Below are 27,417 nucleotides of genomic sequence, written 5' to 3' on the forward strand. Positions count from 1 at the left end.
TAAAGAGAGTATGATTTCTAATAAAAGAATATCAATCAATTTTATTCCTGTTGTTCTTTTTTGTATTTTTGTTTCGGGAGATGCTGAAGTGAGATGCATAGATAAGGAGAGAGAAGCTCTTCTCACCTTCAAGAATGGCCTCATCGATGGTCGTGGTGTTCTCTCGTCGTGGCAAAGCGGTGAATGCTGTGATTGGTATGGTGTTGAGTGCAGCAACACCACTAGCCATGTAATGTTAAGGATCAATTTCCTTAACAATCAATCCCACACACGATAAACGGAAACTGTAGACAATCCGGCACCCAAGAGGTTTGGGTCGGCGGTGTTTTCCGGCGAGAGGAGCTGAGCACGAGTGAGTTACTCGAACCGTAGATAAATTCGGCGCCCAAAAGCTTGGGTCGGCGGTGATCTCCGGTGATAGAGCTGAGCGCGAGAAAGATCTCGTCGGCAGCGAAGGATACGTAGAAACTTCTACGTAGGATTTCTTGAAGCCAACTGATTGGGGCCGTAAAAGGGTTTCATTAATTGATTAATAAGAGAGACTCCACACATATTTATAATAAATATATGTGGATACAATATGGAAAGATATGCTAAATCCCTATAATATCTAAACAAAATAATATAATAGAAGAGGATCTAAACAAAATAATATAGTAAAAGAGGCTCGTAACAACTCCCCACGGTTGAAATCCACCTTGTCCTCAAGGTGGGAACCACGAAACAACGGACCAAGTCGATGATAACAAAAGCATCGAGAATTTCCCTCCGGGATCGAACGCGATTACAGACAAGAAATAGAAACCAAGAATTCGTTCCCAACCTCCTAGACCAAACACAGACCGAACAGCTGAGCTTCTCCCTTCATCACCTCCATAAAAAATCAACAAAGGCCGACTGATGTGGTCGTCCAAATTCCACGCTAAAATGGTTGCATCGGCGTGCGTCGAGCGATGGTCGAGGATTCATGTTTGTAATCATGACATTCAAATCCACATAGACACAAAGTGTTTGCAAAGTGTGAGCCCCTACTTTCTTACCCAATTCCTTCGATTTTAATTTAAACTCATATTCAATCAACCTTTGCTTCTCTTCCATTTCTAATTGATTGTCCTGGTTTTTTATCTCAAAACCATCCGTGTGCTCATCAACAAGGCACCGAAACTCCATGCTCTCTCTATTGCCTGCAGTCAACACACCGAAATCATGTTCCTTAGTCTCTAAGCTAGAATGGAGAGGTTCAGCCATTTCCTCTTTCTCGAGCAGCCCCGAAATTTTTTTATTGATCTCATCTTCTCTGTTCTTTATGTTGAAAGTAAGCAACTCTGTTCTCTTATGTTCAGGAGCAAAGTCACCATCTTTCTGCCTCAATAAGCCATTAAGATCGAACAACTTCTCCCCTCGCTCATTACTATGTCTCCTATAACGGCAAGGTCGCTTTTCACCTTCATATTCACCAGAATCCCAATAATAATCAGGATAAAATACGGAATCACTCTCTCCGTCACCGAAAGTTGCGAAATCAGAAACCGGATCATTCAATACCAATGGACCTGATGTGGGGTGTTGTTGATCATATTCTTGGCATCCTTGCTGCACGCGATAGTCCCAGCAGGTAGGGGGTTCGCAAGTCGGCGCCTCGTAGGGTATGGCTGGTTCCCGCTGCGGCTGCCTCCTTCCTGGCGGATCCCAGCAACTAGGCGGCGACTGATCATATGCCGAGGACCCATGGGAAGTGCGTTGTCCCTGCGTCTCCCAGCAGGTAGGCTGATTGTACGCACATGTGTTGTGTTGCCGTCGATAGGGTTCCAGCTGTTCATAGGGGGGAAATCGCATTGGATTTCGGCCACCAGGATGGTGCGACCTCCGGCGAGCAGGTAGCGGCTCATATGCGGCCTGAACGAACTGTTGCCGATGGCCTGGAGAGTCCCAGCTAGGCAGCGAATAGTACCGATGTGGCGGTGGCTCCGGCAGCGGACGAGTGCGAAGCTTTCTACGAGGATTGTAGCACGCATCGGGCTGCTGTGTATACCTTGCTTTTGACGCCGCAAGTTTGTCACACGCCGTTCGATTTTGTCACAACGTGATTCCAACCTGGAGATAGCGACATCCAATTGATCAAACATTTGTTCATAACGCCCCAAGCCGGTGTAGTTGTGTGACATGATGACGTTGAATGGTAGCGGTGAAGCTCGGCAGTGGGAAACGATTGTTGGTACTTATTTTTGGTGAAGAAGGTATTTCTTTTTTTTTTTTTTTTTTTTTTTAATTGATCGATGAGAGTTGGGGTGATGAAGAAGATGGAGGATGAGCACAGATGAAAGCACCAATTTGTTAAGGATCAATTTCCTTAACAATCAATCCCACACACGATAAACGGAAACCATAGACAATCCGGCGCTCAATGAAAGCACCAGTTTGTTAAGAGCTCTCTCTCCTAACGAAGAATACTTGACGGATCAAGTACGCAATACAGCAATTCCGGCGCCCTAACTCGAGGGTCGGCGGCTCACTCTCTCTCTGGCGCGGAGATCTCTCCGTCGGCAGATATAATAGGGTTTGTGTGTATCACGCAAATAATGTGGGCAAATACTTCTTCTTTAATTCATTGACGATAGAATGATATAATCTCTCCTATTTATAATAGGAGAATACTACTACCTAACTTATTGACTAAGAAACAGATATATGGAAGATACTATGAATCAAAAGATAACTAAATAAAAGATATGGAAGGAAACCTAAGATATGGAATTCGTAACATCACCCTCCAATGTGACTATTGCGGATTGCAAGGCGAGGTTCGTTCTTCATTGCTCGAGTTGCATCATTTGAATTATCTTGACCTCAGTGGGAATAATTTTGAAGGCATTCCAATACCACAATTTATTGGTTCCATGAAACAATTACAACACTTGTCTCTTGAGGATTCTAACTTTCATGGGATTATTCCTCCTAATATAGAGAACCTTACCAACCTACGCACACTTGATATCTCTGATAACTCTTTGAGTTCCACGTCTCTTTCCATAATTGTTTCAGTATTGGAATCACTCGAAATACTGGACTTGTCTCATAATCAACTGAATGGATCGATGCCAGACCTTAGAGCATTTTCTTCATTGACAGAACTGTACCTTAAGGAAAATAACTTTTCTGGCTACATTCCTTGAAGTATTGGAAAATTCTCAAAGCTTCAAGTTCTAGATCTTTCTTTAAATTCTTTTGAAGGTTTAGTTCCTCCATATATTGGCCAACTCTCAAATCTTCAAACTCTAGATATTTCTTTTATTTCCTTAGAAGGTTTAGTCTCTGAATCCCACTTTTCCAAGCTTGATAAGTTAAAGACATTAACTTTATCCTACAATTCATTGATCTTGCATATTTCCTCTGATTGGATCCCTCCTTTTCAGTTGGAAAGTATATGTTTTGGCGGGTGCAATTGATAAGACCAAACGAGGAATGTGAACAAGATTAGTGTATTCCCAACGAGGAGTTAGGATCTGGAGAGCAGGGTTTGACAAAGAAGAATGTTTATTTCCTTAATTCTCAATCATGACTCGATCTATGGGAGCTCTACAATTTATAGAACTCCCCCTACTTGGTTCGGACTTACGGCTCGGGAAAGAACCAAGAAGAAAACCCGAGGAGTTGACTCAATCTAATCTAACGAACATCTCTCAACTGAAGGAAAATAATCAGCAAATCCTAACAACTAGATACATTCAGTGGGAAACATAGTCTTTGTATTTGCTAGGTCTTGGCCTGTTCCGCACCGGTCTTGGGCTCTTCCGTCGTGGATCCTTCGAGGGCCTGCTGGGCTCTGGTTCGTCGCGCACTTGGGCTGGTCCGCTCATTGATTGGGCTTGCACTTCCTGATGTCTGATTGGTAAGTCCGTATCATCTCCCCTCCCCACCGAAACCAGCTTGTCCTCAAGATGAAGATGAGGAAAATTGGATTTGAGTACAGAGACGGGCTCCCACGTCGGTGAGCTGGACTTTGCCGAAGACCATTCCACCAGCCACTGTTCTACGGGAAGTTTATCCACCAACACCACCCTACTGGCTGAAGCTCGAACGGGGATATCCATTGGAATGTGGCGATCAAAATTTTCAGGGAGGTCGACCGCCGCATCTCTGGTTTTGACAAATGGCCGAAGCAAGGAGACATGGAAATACATCGTGAATTTTGCTATCCACTGGAAGCTGAAGACGATAAGCCACCTTTCCTATTCTTTCGGTGATCTCATATGGCCCATAGTAACGTTGTCCTAACTTGGTCGATTGATTGTATAAATATAGCCATACAAGTAAGCATTACCTTGTAGATTCCTTTTTACTACCTCTGTCCCTGAAAATTTGATACGGTTTACTATTTCGGTCCATCCCTGAAAATTTGATACACTTCACTTTTACCATTTATGGTAATGGACCACATATTCCACTAACTCATTCCTACTCACATTTTATTATAAAACTAATACTTTAAAAGTAGGACCCACATCCCACCAACTTTTTCAACTCACTTTCTATTACATTTCTTAAAACCCGTGTCGGGTCAAAGTGTAGCAAATTTTGGGGGACGGAGGTAGTATTTAATTGTAAAATGAAATGTATATTAGACTGTCCACGAAAAATGTAGTATCATTTTTGTTATTTTGGGATGTCCAAAGAAATAGTACTACTCTCTAAAATTAAAAAGTTTTTCTTTCATATTTTATCTACTTTTTCTCCTCTCTCTTCTTTATCAATTTTTTTCTCACTATTTCTCTTACTTTACTTACTTTTTCTTTTTTTTTTCTCTCTTTTTTACTTCACCAATTTCTCATTAAAACTCGTATAGATCAAAATAGAACTTTTTTTTTACGGAGAGAGTAATTAAACTTGTATACCAAATAACAAGTAAATCTAGAATAATTAAACTTGTATACCAAACAACAAGTAAATCTAGAATAATTACTATTAAAGCATAGCTATTAATACCAAATGGACTACGAGAGAAACTAAATAAAATGACAATGTTCAAATTGATTATATAAATATAGCCATATAAGTAAGAATTACATTGTAGATTCCCTTTTTATTAATTGTAAAATTAAACATATACTCTATACCTACTTTGATTTATGGTGACATCCGTGATTGTATTCATTTTTTTTTCTAGCCATAATTTCTAGGTTGCCCGATTGGATTCTTCCTAATGTCAACTTATCCTCATGCTTTTTATAGAAAAAATTGTTAAATACTCCCTCCGTCCCACATAATTTTACACACTTTGACTCGGCACGAGTTTTAAGAAATGTAATGGAAATTGAGTTGAAATAGTTGGTGGGATGTGGGTCCTACTTTTAAAGTATTAGTTTTATAATAAAATGTGAGTAGAGTTAGTAGAATATGAGGTCCACTACCAAAAATGATAAATATGAAATGAGTAAAATTATGTGGGATGACCCAAAATGGAATATTGGGTAAAATTACATGGGACGGAGGGAGTATTTCACTAAAATTGTTATAATCGGCAATAAGATATTGGTGTGCACATATTACAACTCATCAAACTCTATTATTATTATTATTATTATTATTATTATTATTATTATTATTATTATTATTATTATTAATATTAATACTAGTATTGTATTGAGTGTGAACGGTGGGTTATAACTCTTTGATATTTTTATTATGATTGTTTAAATCAATTATTTGACTGAAAAGATGGCTCGAAAATGAATTTGTAAAAAAGATATGGGGTGGAATCTTAAAATTAGGGAATTTGTTGGGATCAGACAAGCTCTTCATTAATTCCTAGCTGTAACCGTTACAATATGAGAAAATGAAAATCATCTTTCCCACTCTCCATCTCACTCTTTCATCAACTCAAATGCAAGCTTCTCTCTTCAAAATTTAACCCCATTTCTAAACAAACCTACTCCTCTTCATTGGTTGAGCAAAGAATTGAATTGATGGTGAAAGGTGCTAAATCCGTGCGGCCCGAAAATGGGCCCGAATCATGTAAGGAATTGATGGCTCAGCTGCATGATTAGAAGAAGCAGCTGATCACAGCTGATCTCTCAATCAGCTCTTTCAGCAACCGTCAGATTAGATTTTAAGTTTGGGGCTTTTAATCTGAACCGTTGGATGCACATATCAATTAGTTTTGTGATAGGTTTAAATACAAGTTTGTTTGGAGTTTGTTGTAATCGTTTTTTCTTCCGTTCTCAACAATCAGTAAATAGAATTACATTTTCAATCTTGCAATTCCAATCCCAGTCAATTCTCGTCGGTTTCAAGTTTGTTCTACAATCACTTATACAATTGGCGCCGTCTGTGGGAAGGTCGCCGACGAAGAGGAATCAAGCTCGGGGGAGAGGTCTGATTTGGGGGAATCGAATCCGCGAAGACGATGGCTTCAAGATTTGAGGCCGAGAAATTCACAGGCAAGAATGATTTCGCATTATGAAGGATGAAGATGCGTGCTATGCTGATACAACAAGGTCTTGCTTCCGCTCTGACGAGTGAGGGGAAAGAAGACAAGGAGAAGGAAGATCTCGATAAAAAGGGCGTGCAGAAGCGTGTGGAGATTGAGGCGAAAGCTCATAGCGCAATAGTCCTTTGCCTTGGTGATAAGGTACTTCGAGAAGTTGCGAAGGAGAAAACTGCAGCGGATATCTTGAAGAAATTGGAGGATCTCTATCTCACGAAGTCTCTTGCAAATCGCCTACTGATGAAGCAGAGGCTATACTCCTACAGGTTCTTGGAAGGGAGAGGGATCCTGGAGCAATTGGAAGATTTTAATAAGACCGTCGATGATCTTGAAAACATCGATGTGTCAATAGGAGATGAGGACAAAGCTATTCTCCTATTGAATGCGCTTCCTCCATCGTATGATCAACTTCGTGATGCGATCTTGTATGGCCGTGAAAAGACCATAACCCTGTTGGAGGTGCAATCGGCAATGAGGTCGAAGGAACTGCAGAAGGGAGATTCGAAGCTGGGAGACTCGACATCTGAGAGTTTGAATGTAAAGAAATTCAAAGGAAAAAGGCAGTTCAAGAAGCCTAATGATAACCTCAAAGCCAGCTCAATTGATCAAAAGGAAACACGATCTTGCCATTGGTGCAAGAAACCGGGCCACTTGAAGAGAGATTGTTATGCTTGGAAGAGAAAACAAGAGAGTGGCAGTGGCAAGGTTGTGAACTCAGCCGAGGAAGTTGAGGAAGATGGGTCTCCTGAGGCATTGAATGTTATGGAAACGAAGGAGGGAGGATCTTGGATAATGGACTCGGGTTGTAGTTTTCACATGTGCCCGAATTTGAGCTGGTTTGATGATATTAAAGAAACATCTGGATCTGTCATTCTTGGTAACAATCAGATATTGTTATGTAAAGGGAATAGGCACTGTGCGATTGAAAGTTGAGGGTGGATGCACGGTTATCTTGAATGGTGTTAGGTATATTCCTGAAGTGAAGAGGAACTTGATTTCTTTAGGCTCTCTTGAGCAAAAGGGATGCAAATTTGTGTCAGAAGGTGGAAAGATGATTGTGAGCAGGGCTGAAAAGGTGTTGATGGTAGCAGAAAGAAGGGGGAGTCTATATTATATGACAGCTACCGTTCAGAGGAGTTCTGGGGAGCTACACACTGTGGCTGGTTCTGTGAATCTATGGCATGTTAGACTTGGCCATCCGGCTGCTGGAAGTGTGAAAGAACTCATCAAGAAAGGAGTTCTGCAATGCTCTGATGAAGATGGTGCAATCCAGTGTGAGGAATGTATATTGGGGAAGGCCAAAAAGTTACCATATCCCAGAGGTACACACTCTTCAACTATGCCTCTAGACTATGCCCATAGTGATCTATGGGGGCCGGCTCAAGAAGACTCAATTGGAGGTGGTAAATACTATATGAGTATAATAGATGATTTCTCTAGGAAGATTTGGATCTACATCTTAAAGCAAAAGTCTGAAGCTTTCAACAAATTCAAAGATTGGTGTATGGAAGTTGAGGCTGAAAAGGGAATGAACTTGAAATGCTTGCGGACTGATAATGGCTTGGAGTTTTTATCAAGGGAGTTTGATGTTTTTTGTAGATCAAAAGGGATTAGAAGACATAAAACGGTCCCTATGAATCCCCAGCAAAACGGGGTGGCAGAAAGAGTAAACCGTACTATTCTTGAAAGAGTGAGGTGCATGCTCTTGGCTGCTGGAATGGAGAAGCGTTTTTGGGCTGAGGCAGCAGCCACAGCAGTGAAGTTGATCAACAAATGTCCTTCTTCCAGCATTGGAGGTGATACACCAGACTATAGGTGGTATGGAAGACACAGCAATTATGATATTCTTAGAACTTTTGGCTGTAAAGTGTTTGCACATGTAAAGCAGGGCAAATTAGAAGCAAGGGCTCTGAAGTGTGTCATGATTGGATATCAACGTGGAGTCAAGGGATATAGGTTGTGGTGTGTGGAACCTGGAAATGCAAAGGTCATTATAAGCAGGGATGTAACTTTCTGGGAAGATGATCTGCCATTTAAGAAAAAGGCTGATGTTGTGACTGAAGCTTCTAAGTTTGAGGTGGAGGCTGAGGAAATTGTTCAGAAGCAGCAGGATGAGCAAAATGGTGAGCAGCAAGGTGGAGCTACTCCTGATGCTGATAAACATGGTGACCGGCAAGGTGGAGTTGCTACTGATGCTGATATTGATGCCCCTCAGTCAGATCAACAGACACAAATTGAACCAGGAAGCTATAAATTGGCAAGAGATCGTGTAAGGAGAGTTATAAAACCACCAGCTAAGTATTCTGATGCTGAGTTTCTGTTTTTTGCACTATTAGTTGCCGAGGAAGTAGAATACTCAGACCCTAGCACTTATGAAGAAGCCATGGATTGTAAGGAATGGGAAAAGTGGATGAAGGCCATGGTTGAAGAAATTGACTCATTACTCAGAAATGGAACTTGGGTGCTGGTAGAGAGGCCTGATGGAAGAAGAGTGGTGAGCTGTAAGTGGATTTTCAAGAAAAAACTAGAGGGTGCTGATAGTGAAAATGTCAGATTCAAAGCCAGGCTCGTTGCTAGAGGATTTACACAGGAGCATGGCGTTGACTATGATGAAGTTTTTTCCCCGGTTGTAAAACATACTTCTATCAGAATACTATTGGCAATAGTTGCAAGGAGAGATTGGGAGCTTGAACAACTTGATGTCAAGACAGCCTTCTTGCATGGGGATTTGAAGGAAACTCTCTATATGGCACAACCAAAGGGCTTTGTGAAGGCAGGAGATGAGGGCAAGGTATGCTTATTAAAAAAGAGCATATACGGCCTCAAACAAGCTAGCAGACAATGGCATAGGAAGTTTGATGACCATGTGATCAAAAGTGGTTTTTTGAGGTCAGCATATGATGAATGCGTTTACATTAAAAGTGTAGGTGGAGCTGTTGTAGCTTACCTGTTACTGTATGTTGATGACATGCTCTTGGCTGGAGCATGTCCAAAGGAGATTCAGAAGGTAAAGCTTGATCTCAAAAAGGCTTTTGAGATGAAAGATTTAGGGCCTGCAAAGCGCATACTGGGAATGACCATTATCAGAAACCGAAAGAAGAAGGAAATATGGTTGACACAGACAGATTATGTGTTGAGATTGCTCAAGAGATTTCAGATGAGTAATGTTAAAGAGGTCTCGGTTCCCATGAGCCAACAATATAAACTGTCAGCTGATCAAAAGCCTAAGTGCAAGGCCGAAGAGAAAGAAATGAAGCATATCCCCTATGCTAACATCATTGGAAGCATTATGTATGCTATGATTGGTACCCGGCCAGACATTGCGCAAGCCATCTCAGTAACCAGCAGGTACATGTCTAACCATGGGAAGGAACATTGGTCTGCACTAAAATGGTTAATGAGATATTTGAAGGGAGCTTCTGATGTTGGGATCTTGTTTAAAGGGGATGCTGAGTTTAAAGGAGATGCTTTGACAGGATGGTGTGACTCTGATTTTGCTGGGAACATAGATACTAGAAGATCACAATCTGGTTTCTTATTCAGTTTATATGGGTCCATTATCAGTTGGAAGAGTAGCCTTCAAGGGGTGGTTGCTTTGTCGACTACAGAGGCAGAGTTTATGGCTATGACTTCTGCTGTCAAAGAGGGTAAATGGCTTAAGGGAATATTGGAGGATTTTGGTATAAAGCAGGAAGGAGTCAGCATTGGTTGTGATAACAACAGTGCATTGAGCTTAGCAAAGCACCAAGTGTACCACGAGAGAAGCAAGCACATAGACGTGTGTTTGCATTTCATCCGGGAGGAGATAGAAAAAGGTTCAGTTAGAGTATTCAAGGTTGACACAGCTGAGAACCCAGCTGATATGCTAACTAAACCAGTACCGAAAGAGAAGCTCGATGTGTGTATGAAACTTGTGAATCTTTGCAAGAGAAGCTCAGTTAGCAGCTAATCCATCAAGGTGGAGTTTGTAAGGAATTGATGGCTCAGCTGCATGATTAGAAGAAGCAGCTGATCACAGCTGATCTCTCAATCAGCTCTTTCAGCAACCGTCAGATTAGATTTTAAGTTTGGGGCTTTTAATCTGAACCGTTGGATTTACATATCAATTAGTTTTGTGATAGGTTTAAATACAAGTTTGTTTGGAGTTTGTTGTAATCGTTTTTTCTTCCGTTCTCAACAATCAGTAAATAGAATTACATTTTCAATCTTGCAATTCCAATCCCAGTCAATTCTCGTCGGTTTCAAGTTTGTTCTACAATCACTTATACAAATCAAAACAGGGAGCATTCGTGGAGGTCGGCGGCGGCCGGGTGCGATTTCAATTGGAGCTGAATCCCGAGGAAACCACGATTATTTCCTGGAAAAAGATTCTCAAAAGAGCAAATTTGAGTAAGGCCGATGGGCCCGGCCCGTCAGCTCCCGGCCCATCTTTTGAAGCCCGTGGCGACGAGCAGCCAACTCCTCCTCCTGCGGCTGCCTCTCAAATGAATGAAATGGTAATCTTGCATGCAATGTTGTTATTGATGATTTTGTGAAAAAAAATGCTGCATGTTTGTTAATTATGTTGAATTTGCTGGTGCAGTTATGTTAGAGTTAATTAATTCATTGATTTTCTTTCTATATTGTGATTTTTACTATTTTGAGCTACTAGTTGTGTAGGTATATTGTTGGCCTAGCTTTTATTTAACACTCTGGTTTGAAAATTGTTGGTGAATTCGTATCCGAGATCTGGTTTTGATTGGGGTGGATATTGTTTTTTATATGCAGAACTTGCAGGGCAGCAGGGATGGGGAGGATCTTGTTCTTCTAAACATGCCTGATGATGATGATTACAACACCGATGATTCTTTCATTGATGATACAGAGTTGGTGTGCACTGCTCTTTCATCAAGTTGCCTTATTTTTCTGTGCACATGCTTAGTTTGATTTTATCACCCTAAATTTAACGTGTTACCATTTTTTTTTACAGGAGGAATCTCCAAATATTACAAATCTTGAGAATGCCTTTGGAGAGTTGGAGAAGGCAGTTGCACAATATATCTCACTACTTATATTACATCTTAGTTTATTTCTATTATTTTAGTATGATCCATGCCATATTTATTGTTTTGTGTTTTTGCATAAACAGTTAGACCACCTTCTACAGATCCTCACCAGGATCATGTTAATCAATCTCACTCCGACAAAAAGAGATTGCCTTCAGAAATAAAACTGGAGCTTGCAAAAGTGGCTAGAATAGCGGTACTCAAAAGCAATTGAAAATTTTCCATCTTTGTTACAAAGCTAACTTATAGTACCATCATTTATATCTATGCTTAATTGGCCAGTATAAGTCAAAACCATGTCTTTTATTGTTCAAAGCTCCTGCTATAGACGGATTCCAGAGGATGTGATCAGCCGTCTAATGACCATTTTGGGCCACTTGATGAAGATTGCGACACTGAAGGTATTTTCCCTCTTTAAGATAACGACTTTTACTTTTAAGGTTACTGTGTTTTGTTCTTCTTGCTATCTGGCTTTCACATAAAAATCGTCCATCATTGTTTTGTTGGTTGTCTTTACTGTTTGATGACCTGGAATACATATTGACTGGATGGTTTTGGTCCTGTTATCTCATTATTTTGACATTCCATATTGATATTTTGCTGTTGATAACCTTTTTTTGTGATGACATTACAGAAGTATGTCGAGATGGAACGCTATGTCTTGGCTGAGACAAAGCCAAAATGTTAAAGACATGTATTCGAAATGAACTCCTCTTCTGAGATGCATGGCTTAGAAGTAGATATTTGTTGTAGAACTATTTTCTTTATCACCAACAACTGAAGCACTTTAACTTTTGGGAATATTTTTTTTCCTAAACCTTAAATTTATATGGTCATCTAAAGTTATGTTTTCCTATCAACATAGACTAATTCCTCAAGTAACAAACGAAGAGAATTGTGAAGTTCACAGGAAGAGTTTAATAATGGTCCATCTTTAGTCAGACCTCTATGTTTGCGAGCTGAAGACTTTATTTTAGCAATTACAAAAGATCAATTTGATGGAATTTTGTGAAATTTATTTTTAGTAGTCTGAAATTCATTCTCTTTTATAAATCTTCGGGGGATTTAATGAGTCAGAACCATCCAATGAAATCTAACTAAAAATTTTCTTTATCCATCCATGCTACTTTCTCATTTTGTTTCTTTTGCTGTTCAAACATTATGTAGGGATGTATCCTTATTCATATGGTAAATATTGTTATAAACAAAACACTAGTTAGTCCATTGAGTCTTGTGATTAAACGGTTAGATTAATGTCACGTGTCATCTAATAATATAGATTATTATTCTAATAATGTACTATTTTAGTAAAATACTTTAGCACTTTAGTCTAATAAGGTAGATTATTAGTCTAATAAGGTAACATCTTAGTCTAATAATGCAGCTTATCACAATCATCAAATCCAAGGATACAAAGACTGTGATTTGTGTTGTGCTTTATACTAAAGAGGTGTGAGGACCCTAATACACCCTTTTATACATAAATTTGAAAATATATGTCAATAAAATAAAGAATCTCATGTTGAGTAATAGAATGTTCACTCTATGGTAGAATGTTCGAAAAGGATAACAATGCTACAATGAAACTACAACGGAGATATATATCCAAGTATGGTTAGGGAAGTAAGTTTTCTGTTCACTCTTTAACATACATAGAGCATAACAATAAATTAGTTCCCACTCTCATTGTAAGTTTCAATTAAGATGCCTAGGATTGTAGGTTTATCGTCGCGGTTCCTACTGTTTTTGTATCTAAGATATGTAATATTAAAACTTGCCCTCACGTGGGTAGCGCGTTTCTTTTATAAAGGAGTCTAAAAGTGAGTTGTAGCGGTAACGACTAGGATTCTAGCATGTTCACATATTTTTAGGCATGGGAGGTCTATTCCATGTCACACATGATGGACTCACTATATTTTTCATAAGCTTTGGATTACATATATATGTGTAAGTCTATAGTTATAAGCCGGTATACATATGTGAAACTAATATATGGTAGTTTATAGCATTTACATCACTAGGATACCATTTATTGAGGAATCGCTCAAAGTGTGTAGGATTCTACATTTTTTTTCCTTTGATGCGCTATTCCATGCGACACGTGGTGGACTATACCGGGTGCTTTATTTTCCTGGAATTAACGCGTATTTGATTATATAAAATTATTTACGGGGAAGAGGGTGATAATTTCAACCATTTTTGTGCTTCTTGATTACGTTATATTTATCGTTGTTTTTTTATTATTGTTTAGCATTATTAGCCTCGAATATAATGTGTTCTCAAGTGTGATTACCTCGCTAATTACTGAATCATTAAGCATATCTATTGGCAGAGAAATCTTCGAGCTATGGCTAAAGTGGGATTATCCGCTAAACAAGAGAAATATGATAAACTACAGATGATGAAACAAGAAGTTGCTGAAATGGTGAAATTACGGGCTGCGGGAAAGAAACACAAACACAGTTTCAACCATGTGTTGGAAAATAAAATTTGTAAATTATATGATTTTTATGTTGAGGTATGTATCTGATTTCTGTAGCTCAAGAGTATGGGAAAATAAACATTAAACTAATCCCCCGAAAGATATAGATAGTATATTTTAGTTTTTTGTAGGTTTTCAATCCTAATTGTTATTTGGTTTTCATCTCAGACGCTAGAAGAATTCTCAGGACCTCCAGTCGAACCGCTATATGAAGAGGTAATTTAAATGTTGAGTTAACGCCAATGCCTTCTCTGGATAAGGTTTAGTTAATTGTGTTTGCAGAAGATATTGATAAAAGTTAATAATACTTCATGTTTGTATGTTTTGCTGTGCCTACGTTGGAAAAATAGAACTGCACGATCTAGTGTGCGTGGTTCATGCTGTGAATTGAATATCTGTATTTGGTGGTGGTTATTTCTTTGCATGTTGTCTTTGTCAAACTATGTGATAACCATTATATTTGATATAATTCATTGCAATGCAGCTGGCTTCATTGTGGCCCGGTGGCTTCATGAATACTAGTAGGATTAAACGCGCTATATACAGAGCTAAAGAAAGGAAAGGCATTCGCAGTTTCCGGGAGGTATGTTTTTAAGGTTTTGCCTTTAAGCCCCATCCTGCGTTGTTTGATTCAGATAACTTTGTGGGCAAATAGTGGGACTTGTCTTTGCAGTTAGAAATTAGTGGAAAATTGATGAATTATATATGATGTTCAAAATTTATGTCATGTATAATCATTGGTTTCTCCTTATATTTACTCAATGGAGTCCCATGTTAGTGTTTCATTGTTCTGCTCACAGTCATCTTCGTTTCATTTGTTGGCTTAGGATCGAGATAAAATCAAGGAGAAAAATGTTTTAACACTGGATGCCTCTAGCAATTCACATGGAACAAGTTAAAGAAGTTGATCACCAGCAGCAACCTACACCATATGGATACAAAGCCATCAAATGTTTGCAACCGAAAAAGAAAGCAAAATGGATGCACAATGCCGAGGTGGCAGAAGCTAATCTTCTCATTGAGAAGCTGGTAATTTGGTAGAGCGGAGAAAGGGCACAAACTTGAAAAGCATTGAACTTGCTAATATTTGTGTGAAAACATTGAACTTGATAATATTTCTGAGTTGTAATGAACATATATTAAATGTAAATGGATAAATAATTGAAAATGGTATAGGATTTTGGCTGTATTTTCGAGCTAGCGAGAAATGTGAAATCATCTTTATTTGCACATCTAAGTAACTAACTGAGAAATTTACGTGAATTTATTGTCTCAATTTTACTTTATTTCTTCCATTCCACTTTAGTATAATACTGGTGTCAAATATAATGGTTATGATATATATAGGGCGGTGATTCATTTAAAAACCTTTTTTTAATATTAGAGCACATACTATAACATTATATATCAGTTCCTGACTAAATATATGTCAATTCATGAATATCATAAATTGATGCGTTTTTAAATTTTAACTGATATTAATATATTACAGAATTAATATGATTTTTAGTTTTTAAGGTTCTCATTTTAAAATTGTTCTCACTAAAACTGTACAATATAAAATAATTAGTGTAACTTTGTATTAATATAGCCATACAACTAAGCATTAATTTGTACATTCCTTTTTAATCAATTTTAATATCAATTCTATACAACTAAGCATTAGTACATTTGTTTTTAATCAATTGCAATATAAATTCTATACCTAATGAAACTTTGTATAAATGGAGCATACGAGCAAGCATTACATTCTACATTCCTTTTTAATCAATTGTAATATAACTTATATACCTAGTAATACTTTGTATAAAAACCATACAACTAAGCATTACATTGTACATTCCTTATTAATCAATTACCTATTTTAATTTATGGTGACAACCGTGATCTTACTCATATTTATGTCAAGCCAGATTTTTCAAACATCAAATAATGCTCACATTTTTTATAAAAAAAATTGTTAAATGTTTCACTATATTAATTAATTATTATAAACATCAATAGTATATTACTGTGCATATACTATAACTCATCTAACCTGCCTATCATTATCGTTACTAATAAAATTTTGATTTTGATATGTAGGTTATAACTACTTGAAAGAGTTATTATGATTTTTTTTAATCGGGTAAATAGAAGAAACAGAGCTAGAAAATGAATATGTAAAAAGAATTTGGGTGGAATCTGAAATAATGAAAGTAATGTCAGTCATAATTGTAACTGTTATAAATATAAGATAATGAACTCAATCTCTCATCAACTCAAATGTAAGGTTATTTCCTTCATAAGTAGACCACAAAATTGATTGTGGAAGGCCTGAATCCGACGGGCCAGAATTGGCACGGTTTGAAACCGGCGCCATCGGTTGTGGTCGGCGGCGGCCGGGTGAGGTTTATGGTGCAGATGAATCCTCGGGAGACCACGATTGTTTCTTGGATAAAGCATCTCAAAGAGGTCAATTTGAGTGAGCCCGAAGGGCCTGATCCGTCTGCTCCGGGTTGAAGCCTGTGGGACCTCGTTGAGGAGCTGCCACCTCCTCCTCCAACAGCTTCTCGTATGAATGAAACTGCGGATAATGAATCGAAGGAATCGCAGAAGAAATGTTTGAGCAACGTGATTGAAAGGATCTAAAGAATGTATGCGGTAAGAATGTCATTTTCATCAATTTTCATTCTATATTGTTGCCATTTAACACTCTGGTTTGGGAAATTGTTGGTGAATTCATATCCAAGATTCGATTTTGACTTAGGTGGATTTTGGTTGGCGTATGTGGAATGAAGAAAATGAAAGCCACGATGAAGATGGAACGAACTCGGATGCATTCTTTCAATCCTTTCTATCACGTTGCTCCTACGGTTCACCTGTGATTCCTTCGATTTTCTAGCCACCGTTTCATTCATATGAGAAGCCGCCGCAGCTAGGAGTAGGCGGCTCTACAATGGCGTCGCCACGGGCTTCAAGAGACGGGCCCGGAGGCGACAGACCGGGCCCTTGGCCTCACTCAAATTTGCCTTTTTCAGAAGCTTTTTCCAGGAAACAATCGTGGTCTCCTTGGGATTCAGCTCTACTTTAAACCGCACCCGGCCACCGCCAACCTCCACTGACGGTCCCTGTTTTGGTTCGGACCCATTTTCGGGCTGGGCAGATTTAGCATCTTTCACCATCAATTTTGTGCTCTATCAATAAAGAGAAATAGGGTTGAACTTTTGGATGTGTAACGGTAACAACTATTTCTGTTACAAGGGACAAATGATTTTACCCAATTTATTTGCAAATTCATTTTTCTTCTAATTAAAATGATTTGAACAATCACAATAACTCTATCAAATTATAAAGCATAGTCAATTATAGGTTTAAATCAAGCACATTTATATGATTTCGCTTTACTCTTTCTAGGTAATAAAAGAATGCACACAATTGAGGAGCAATTATGCACATCGTTCACATAATAAATTTGATATATGCCAGACAAAATTATTACTCCATCCGTCCCTAAAAATTTGTCCCATTTTTCTATTTTCGTCCGTTCCACAAAATTTTTCCAATTTCATTTTTATCATTTTTGGTGGTGGACCACATATTCTACTAGCTCATTCCTACGCACATTTTACTATAAAACTAATATATAAAAGTAGAACCCTCATTCCACTAACTTTTTCAACTCAGTTTTCATTACATTTCTTAAAACCCGTGCTAGATCAAAGTGGGACAATATTTGGGGGACGGATGGAGTAGTATACATACTTGACACTAGTTGATTTCCTGCCTGCCAAACTCAAAATAACAATAATACGCACCCACTAATATCATCTTCACGTTTAAACTATCTCCAATCATACACTAAATCTCATTTTTCGTCAAGGAAATTTCTATAGTTATACTGCAAATTCAAATACTCCTTCTGTCCTACAAAGATTGTCTCACTCTGATCAGATACGGATTTTAAGAAATGTAATGAAAAGTGAATTGAAAAAGTTAGTAGAATGCGGGTCTTACTTTTATACGTTAGTTTTATAATAAAATGAGAGTAAGAATGAACAGTAGGGATGCGATGCAATAGGGTTGAACTTTGAAGAAACAAGCTTGCATTTCAGTTGATGAGAAAGAGGAAATGATTATTTAACTTTTCTCACTCTTTGGACATGTAACGGTTACATCTATTTATGTTACAAGGAATATTATTTTACCGAAATTATTTGCAAAATTATTTTTATACTATTTAAAATGATTTGAACAATCACAATGACTCTATCAAATTAAAAGGTTTATTCAATTATAGGTTTAAATCAAGCAAATTTATATGATTTCGCTTTTAATTTTTTTAGGTAATAAAAGAATACACACAATTGAGGAGCAATTATGCACATCGTTCATATAATAAATTTGATGCCAAACAAAATTATTACACCATCCGTCCCTGAAAATTTGTCCCAATTTTCTATTTTCGTATGTCCTACAAAATTTGTCCAATTTCATTTTTACCATTTTTAGCGGTGGACCCCATATTCTACTAACTAATTCCTACTCACATTTTATTATAAAACTAATATAAAAGTAGGACCCACATTCCACTAACTTTTTCCACTCACATTTTATTATTTAATTTAAATACTACAATTACTAAAAACATTTCCACAATATTAAAATGCATTATAAATATTCTAAATACTATTATATATTAAAAAAATAAAAATGTGCATAATTGAAATCCTAAAAATAAAAAATTGAGTAATTAAATTCCTAATTTGATGAAGGTTAGTTGTATAAAAAAAATATGAGAGATAATTTCATGTAAAAAAATGGATGACGGCACGAGTGCAGCGGCGAGCGGCTGCTCGTCGTGCCTAAGGCAAGGACGAGCTCTTCTGCAGGAGCACCCGTTGCAGATGCTCTTTGAATACATACTTGATACCAGTTGATTTCCTTCCTGTCAAACTCAAAATAACAAGAATATGCACACACTAATATCCTATTCATGTTTAGACTATTTATAATCAGTACGCTAAATCTCATTTTTAGCCTAGGAAATTTATGTAATTATACTGCAAATTAAAATATATTTTTTGCATTTGGCTATGGAACATAATGAACTAGGAGTATGTACTGTAGCTACTACAAAAATTTTGTGAGACATACTCCCTCTGTCCCACTCTAAAAGTGAACCATTTTCCTTTTTGGATGTCCCACTCTAAACGACGCATTTCCATAAATAAAAACATCACTCTTTCTACTGTTTTCCTATCTCGTATGTAATTCTCTCCACTCAACTAATAAAACAACACTACATAAAATCTCGTACTGAAATAGAAATGTTGTAGTTAGAGTGGACAGAGGGAGTATATAAATAAATAATATAAAATTTGAATTTGATATAAATACTTGGAGTTAAACTACTTTTGATATGCATATACTTTAAAAATAAATTTGAAATTACAGTAAAAAGTTGGAAATTGCCCTCATAACAATTTTAGTGAAACATGTGAAATTGTTTTTAAAAGAAATGAGGATAAATTGATGTTTAAGATCACGGTTGTCATCTTAAAACTTAAAAAGTATGTAAAGTTGGTTGGGCTAAACTAGATTGCGTAGAAAGCTTTCATATATTTTTAAAATTTTTACATATTTTAAAATTTTATAGTATTATATATTATAAATAAAAAAATAGTTATATCTATATAATTTTATATTTTTACTTATAATTAATTTATATTCTATTTTAGAATTATATGAAATACTATATTATTTTCTCCATCCCACATATGGTTTCTTTAGGCCGTCTCGACTAGCTTAATGCATTATTTATTGGCAAAAAGACCAAATAGAAAAAGAAGAATATAGTAAAAGACTATTATTGACCTATATATAAAAATAGTGTAACATTTATAATGAAAGGTTAAACTTGAAGCAAAAATTTAAATAATCTCACTGTGAATTTATCTACTTTAATAATCAATTACTCCCTCCATTCTTCAAAATTAGAAACTTTTGAAATGATACATAGTTTAATGTAAAATTAGTAAAGTAAGACAAAGAGTGTGTTAGCGAAAAATGAGTAACACCTCATTAGAGAGAGAAATTTCCTAAAATTGGTAAAGTAAGAGAGAGATAGAAAGAAAAATGTATTAGTGGAAACTGAGTCACACCTCATTAGAGAGACAAATTTCGTAACGTAGAAATTTTTTTATTTTTAAGACAAATTTCGTAACATAGAATTTTTTTTTATTTTTAAGAGACGGACCAAAAAAGAAAGACTTTCTATTTTTAGAGGACGGGGGAGTATTAACTAATAAGATTCTAAATTAAATACAAACAGATGATTCAATACTCTAATGGGGTAAAAGTTAATTATAATCATTCATTACATAAATAAAACTAAATGTTCAAAACTGAAATTGATAATCCGTTCCCTCATAGTTGAGTAATTTTTATATATTGTAACACTTTTATTCTCTCTTACTTTTTTCTCTCTTACTTTATTCTCTCTTACTTTCTTATCTATTTATTTAACACACTCAGCATCTATTTCTTAAATCCAGTGCCGAAAAACTTCACCTCAACTATGAGGGAACGAAGTGGTATAAAATTTCTAAAAGTATACAAATTGTTAGTGACACATAAAAATCGGTTTTAATTTAGTTAACGGACTATAGCTAGGCTTCGAAATATCTCAACTCACAAGTGACAAAATAAAAGCGAATAAAAGCTTTAAAGGGTAATGAAAAATGTTGCAAACCATAACAACAATCCCGTATGGGCAGTGCAGTTGGTTCCGGAGAGATAGATTTGCAAAAATGACCAAGGACCGAATCTCACTACTGCTGTGTAGTTGCAATACCTTTCAAACACAAGTGTGAGGCCTGGGAGGTGGCCTTTTGGCAAGATAGTGGCTTACATCCCTCTGCCTTTAGGCCAGGATGAAGGAAACCCTTAGGGCCTTATTGGTATAGTGGGATGAAATGACATTCCTACCTTCATTTACACATTTCATTTAGAATCACCATTCCATTCCACATGGTAATAGTCATTCCTTCCATTTAGCTAAGGAAGGACCATTCCATTCCATTTTTCTGTTTTCTTTTTATTTTAGATTTTAATTATAAAACATAGTAGTATTATACTCCCTTCACGAAAAATAGACCACATTTGGCATTTTTGGTTGTTCACGAAAAATAGACCAAGTTTGAAAAAGCGCCTCACATTTGCTACCTAACACAATTAAACACTACTAATAATATAGACCGGCATTCCACTAACACTACTTGTCTTTTACTTTTTTCACTTCTCTCTTACGTACCATTCATAATGTGGTCTATTTTTCATGGACGGAGGAAGCATTATATTTAAATTTAATATCAGTCAATTTTATAATAAAATTATAGTTTTAGAATTTTTAATTATTAATAAAAATCCACACTACGCAATGTGTGCGCACACACACTATACACACTCTCTCCACACACTACACATAATTTACACACTGCTCAATTTCATTCCATTTGTATTCCTTACATTAACCAAGCACAAGAATGGAATGGAATCCACATTCTATTCACATCCTCATTCCATTCTCATCTCCACTCCATTCCCTCCTTATTCCATTTCATCATAACAAGAAGCCCCTTAGGGTTAGGGTTTCAATTTTTTTTTTTTTTTTCATGAACTGTAACAAAACAACAATTATAAATAAACAATTAACTGGGAAGACCTGTATCTAGCAGAAAAATAATTACTGGAACAAAATACTGCTAAGTGGTATTTTTTTCAAGCTTGTAAGAAACGTGAAGTCACGTTTATTGCATAGTATCAGACCGCAAAATTTACGTGAATTTTATTTTAAGCCATTCCACTTTAGCGGAATAATGGTTCAGATATAATGGATAATTTTTATAAATAATACCATACAAGTAAGCATTGCATTGTAGACTCCATTTAAACAAAAATGGTTCAAATATAATGGTTATTTTGTACATATATATACCCAGAGTCCTATTAACCACAAATTCACACTTAAAGAGCGAACTAGAGATCAAATTAGGGCCACTCATTTTTCTTATTCTTATGGTTATGATTAATTTACAATTAATTTAATATTTTATTAAATAAAAACTTTTTTTTTTGGATTTTTTTAATTTTTAAATTTTTTTTAAAAAAATTTTAATTATTTTTTATTCGATAAAAACTTGCTGGAGTAAATAATGAACTATATTCACTACATAATGAACTAAATGAATGCATGTTATGAACTTGTTACTTCATTCAGTCGTGCTATTACTTCATTCAGTTAGTTTATCACTTCATTTATTCACGCTATTACTTCATTCTATTAGTTTATTACTTCATTTATTCATGCTATTACTTCATTCTATTAGTGTATTACTTCATTCAGTCATGCTATTACTTCATTCCATTAGTTTATTACTCCATAATGTGTTATGACATAATTATCTTTCAGTTGGGTTTAGAGTTATTACTTCATTCCATTAGTTTATTACTTCATTCAGTCATGTTATTACTTCATTCTGTTAGTTTATTACTTCATTCAGTCATGTTATTGTTATGAGCTTATCACTTCATTTAGTTGTGCTATTACTTCATTACGTTAGTTTATTACTTCATTTATTCATGCTATTACTTCATTCTGTTAGTTTATTACTTCATTCAGTGATGTTATTACTTCATTCCATTAATTTATTACTCCCTCCGTCCGGCATTAGGAGTCCCATTCATGGACGACACGGGTTTTAAGAAATGTTAAGAAAAGTGGGTGGAAAAAAGTTAGTATAATAGGGGTCCCACTTGTATATATTAGTTTTAAATGAAATGTGAGTAGAATGAGTTAGTGGAAGGTGGGACCCTATTGCCATTTATGGTAAAAGTGAACCGGGACTCTTATTCGCGGACGGACTAAAATGGAAAAACGGGACTCTTATTCGCGGACGGAGGGAGTACTTCATAATGTGTTATGACATAATTATCTTTCAGTTGGGTTTAGGGTTATTACTTCATTCCGTTAGTTTATCACTTCATTCAGTCATGTTATTACTTCATTATATTAGTTTAGTACTTCATTTCGTTAGTTCATTACTTCATTCCGTTAGTTTATCACTTCATTCAGTTAGTTTATTACTTCATTCAGTTATGTTATTACTTCATTTCATTAGTTTATTACTTCATTTTATTAGGTTATTACTTCATAATGTGTTATGACATAATTATCTTTCAGTTGAAATAAATTCAGTATATAATGAATACAAAAAATTACTTCATAACATACATTCATTTAGTTCATTATGTAGTGAATATAGTTCATTATTTACTCCAACAAGTTTTTATCGAATAAAAAAAAAAATTAAAAACATTTTTATTTAATAAAATAAAAAATTAATTCTAAATTAATCATAACCATAAGATAAAGAAAAATGAGTGGCCAAAATTTGATCTCTAGTTCGGTCTTTAAGAAGGGTTCGACATTGATCACAACTCTATATACCCACACAAGTAAGCATTATTGTAGATTCCTATTAAAGAATATTAGTTTAAATAATTAAGGGATATTAGAAAAATGAGTGGCCAAAATTTGATCTCTAGTTCGGTCTTTAAGAAGGGTTCGACATTGATCACAACTCTATATACCCACACAAGTAAGCATTATTGTAGATTCCAGATGTATCAAATGCAATTTCTTTTCGGTGCTCGCCATCCGGACTTTGACATCGAACAACATTTGACCCAATTCTTGGATCGAATACTCCGCGGACACATCGTCTGTCGAAGGAGTGGATGAGGACATAGTGTGAAAGAGGATGAGGTCGAAATGATAAGCACCAGATGATAAGACCAAAGGTCTTATCGGTTCGATATGGAGTAAAGGAATGTGAACAAGATTAGTGTATTCCCAACGAGGAGTTAGGATCTGGAGAGCAGGGTTTGACAAAGAAGAATGTTTATTTCCTTAATTCTCAATCATGACTCGATCTATGGGAGCTCTACAATTTATAGAACTCCCCCTACTTGGTTCGGACTTACGGCTCGGGAAAGAACCAAGAAGAAAACCGAGGAGTTGACTCAATCTAATCTAATGAACATCTCTCAACTGAAGGAAAATAATCAGCAAATCCTAACAACTAGATACATTTAGTGGGAAACATAGTCTTTGTATTTGCTAGGTCTTGGCCTGTTCCGCACCGGTCTTGGGCTCTTCCGTCGTGGATCCTTCGAGGGCCTGCTGGGCTCTGGTTCGTCGCGCACTTGGGCTGGTCCGCTCATTGATTGGGCTTGCACTTCCTGATGTCTGATTGGTAAGTCCGTATCAGCAATGTAGGCCCATCTTTTCCAAAATGGATTCAAACTCAGAGGAAATTGTCTGTCCTTGATCTTCGTGGTGCCAATATAACAGATGAAACCCCAAGTTGGTTGTGGAGTAGTTCATCTTTGTTATACTGCTTATTTCTCTCAGACAATCAAATAAGTGGTACAATTCCGAGTCTCTCATCCTCCTCCATTGAGATCATAGATCTTAGTTATAATCAATTCTCAGGTCATATACCATTATTCCCTGCCAATGCTGTCAATATTCAGTTGAGTGGAAATAAGTTCTCTGGTACAATTTCATCTATTTGCAAAACTAGCCACAATGGCCTTATGTTCCTTGATCGCTCCAATAATCAGTTGGTTGGAAAGGTTCCCGACTGCTGGGAGAAATTGCCGAACTTACACTCCCTCAATTTGGCTAGCAACAAGTTTTCAGGTGAAATTCCTCCTTCTTTGGGCAATTTACAAAACTCTGTTGCACTGCAGATGCATGGTAATAATCTATACGGTGAGTTGCCTTATAATTTGACACACTGCCAAAAATTGAGAATCATTGATGTTGGAGGGAACAAGTTAACAGGAGAGATCCCCACTTAGATTGGCCAGATGTATCAAATGCAATTTCTAAACCTACGTGAAAATAAATTGCATGGTAGTATTCCCCCTGAGATATGCAATCTTACTAATATTCAAGTTCTAGATTTGTCGGTAAACAACTTGTCTTCGATAATTCCTGACTGCTTCAACAATTTTATTGTTTTGGCTAGTAAGAGTATCACATATCTTGATCCATTTCTTTTTAGTATATACTTCTACAACAACAATGAAAATAAGCACTATGGATATTCCTCATTTCTATGGAAAGGTAAGGAATCAGGATACAAGACAAATCTCGAGTTTCTCAAACTCATTGATTTTTCAAGTAATAGATTGAAGGGGAACATACCCAAATCATTTTCCAATATGAAGGAATTAAATTCCTTGAATCTATCAAGAAATAGTTTGTCGGGAAGTATAATTCCAGATATTGGTAAAATGGAGATGCTAGATTCTCTTGATCTATCACAAAACCAACTCTCTGGCAAGATACCAACAAGTTTGGCAGAAATATACACTCTTGGTTTTCTTGATTTGTCGAACAACAGTTTGTTTGGAAAAATTCCAACGAGTACTCAACTTCAGAGCTTCAGTGCATCCGCTTATGCCGGTAATAATGGTCTCTGTGGCGACCCTCTGCCAAAGTGCACCGAAGATAGCTTGAGGCCATCCACCACTAATCCACCGGATAACATGAATGAGAAAGACAACAATAGCTTCTTTCTTATGCAAGAAGTTGATATATCAATGGTCTTTGGTTTTATCATTGGATTATGGGAAGTTGTTGGTTCATTTGTACTGAAGAAATCATGGAGAGATGCATTCTTCAACTGGTTGGACGTTGCTGGAGATTGGTTCTACGTCAAAGGTGGTGTGCTTGTATCCAAATTCAGACCAAGTTGAAATTAATAGAGGTAATATTAACTACATATCATGTGATTAAATCATTTTTAGGTTTATTGTCCTAATTTACTCAAATTATTTTTGAATGTTGTCTCCAAGATTTCATTTTATAGAATAACACCCCTAATGTTTTCAGGAGTGAAACCACACACTTATGAATCAAGGTGAAGAAACGCATGGCGATATAAATTTTTAAGTATGCAATTTGGTTTGTTTTGGTACTATTTTATACTTTCACTTTGTTTATATTTTTTTGACTTTCATTTGTATACTCTATGTCGTGTTTGGTTCTTCTAAAAATGAATATACCCCATCCGTCCACGAATAGGAGTCCCGTTTTCCCATTTAGTCTGTCCACGAATAGGAGTTCCGTTCACTTTTACCATAAATAGTAAGGGTATCACCTTCCTCTAACTCATTCCACTCACGTTTCACTTAAAACTAATATATATAAGTAGGACCCATATTCATATAATTTTTTTCCACTCACTTTTCTTAACATTTTTTAAAACCCATACCGCCAACAAATGGGACTCCTAATGGCGGACGAAAGGAGTATGTCTTTCGGGTATAATACTAGTATATAAGACGAACAAAATGAAATAAGACTCTGTGCTACCAACAAGGCCAACAAAATAACGAATGTTCTTTTTTTTAACAACGCCTCTCTCACTTCCTTCAAGTCCATGCTCGACTCCGATTGCTTCCTCAACAATGCCATCACCGCCCCTAATCCGCTCATCCTCCCTGAATTCAGCTCCCTTTTATTCAATCCTTTGGATTCCACCTCCTCCTGCTCTCCCTCCCATCCCTGCAGATGCCCACATTTTTACCCCCTAAATCCGTAATGCCCTCTCTCTTCACCACCAATTTTGATAATGGCGGCTTCGATTTGAGCAGCGACCAGAGCTACTTCCCCGCTCCGGACGCGGTTTCCGCGCCTATGATGATGGGTTTTAACGGATTTAATTCGCAATTTCAATCCAACGTTGAGTTCCCGACGCGGATGCTTCCCTTTTCCGACGATGACGCCGCTACTGGAGGTGCCTCAAACGCAACCAATTTCGAGGGTTTCGACCCCAGCGGTGGAGTGGGATTGGATCCCAACAGGCCTAAGCTAATGAGGCTTATCGAGGTTCAGCTTCCGGTGGAATTGGGGAGGAAGAGGAAGAGGAGCTTTGATGATGAAATGGAGGATATAGGCGCTGATATCTCCACTCTGAATTACGATTCCGATGACCTGTTAATTTCGTCATTTTCTTATTGTATCAGACGGTGATTGATTATATTAAGATTGTAATTAATGTATGCGTGTGTGAAATTGAATAAGAGAGAAGAAGGGTTCTTTGTATTTAGTAATTTTTTATTTTAAAGAATAATTTCTTAATTAAAATGCATAAGGTCAAAATCAGCTATACAGCCGTTGACCATTTATTTTTTGTAACGCCATTCATTTTGGACTGGGTCCGGTCCGATTTTAAATATATGAGGAGGAATAATTCAAAATGTAATGTTTAGGACAAAATTCGTAAAAATGTCATATGTTTGGGACCAAAATCGTAAATTGCTTGTTTTTATAGTCGTATGATAGGATC

The 27,417-nt window shown here is 36.6% G+C and overlaps 1 protein-coding gene, 1 long non-coding RNA gene and 1 pseudogene across 2 annotated transcripts; all 3 read left to right on the forward strand.

The window, feature by feature from the left end:
• LOC148934417 (receptor-like protein EIX2) lies at positions 1-25,973 on the forward strand (annotated as a pseudogene).
• On the forward strand, positions 5,964-12,321 carry LOC125198275 (uncharacterized). Its single transcript, XM_089070161.1, has 7 exons — positions 5,964-6,006; positions 10,754-10,980; positions 11,261-11,353; positions 11,454-11,518; positions 11,611-11,726; positions 11,845-11,930; positions 12,164-12,321. Exons 1-7 carry the CDS (start codon positions 5,964-5,966, stop codon positions 12,215-12,217), a joined length of 684 nt encoding a protein of 227 aa, XP_088926287.1. The 3' UTR covers positions 12,218-12,321.
• On the forward strand, positions 16,305-17,278 carry LOC148934418 (uncharacterized). Its single transcript, XR_016135580.1, has 2 exons — positions 16,305-16,654; positions 16,761-17,278. It is a non-coding gene; the product is annotated as an uncharacterized LOC148934418 (long non-coding RNA).
• Positions 25,974-27,417: the final 1,444 nt, after the last annotated feature.

This window comes from Salvia hispanica, chromosome 1, assembly GCF_029641045.1.
Source record: "Salvia hispanica isolate PSC_SH4W2 chromosome 1, Shi_PSC_v1, whole genome shotgun sequence".
NCBI classification, from domain to species: Eukaryota; Viridiplantae; Streptophyta; class Magnoliopsida; order Lamiales; family Lamiaceae; genus Salvia; species Salvia hispanica.

Excerpts from the sequence above, each read along its gene's own strand:
- LOC125198275 (XM_089070161.1), top strand. The coding sequence starts at position 5,964 with ATGGTGAAAGGTGCTAAATCCGTGCGGCCCGAAAATGGGCCCG. Across the intron at positions 6,007-10,753 it reads GCGGCCCGAAAATGGGCCCG|AATCAAAACAGGGAGCATTC; the intron begins AATCATGTAAGG and ends ATCACTTATACA. Across the intron at positions 10,981-11,260 it reads CCTCTCAAATGAATGAAATG|GGCAGCAGGGATGGGGAGGA; the intron begins GTAATCTTGCAT and ends CAGAACTTGCAG.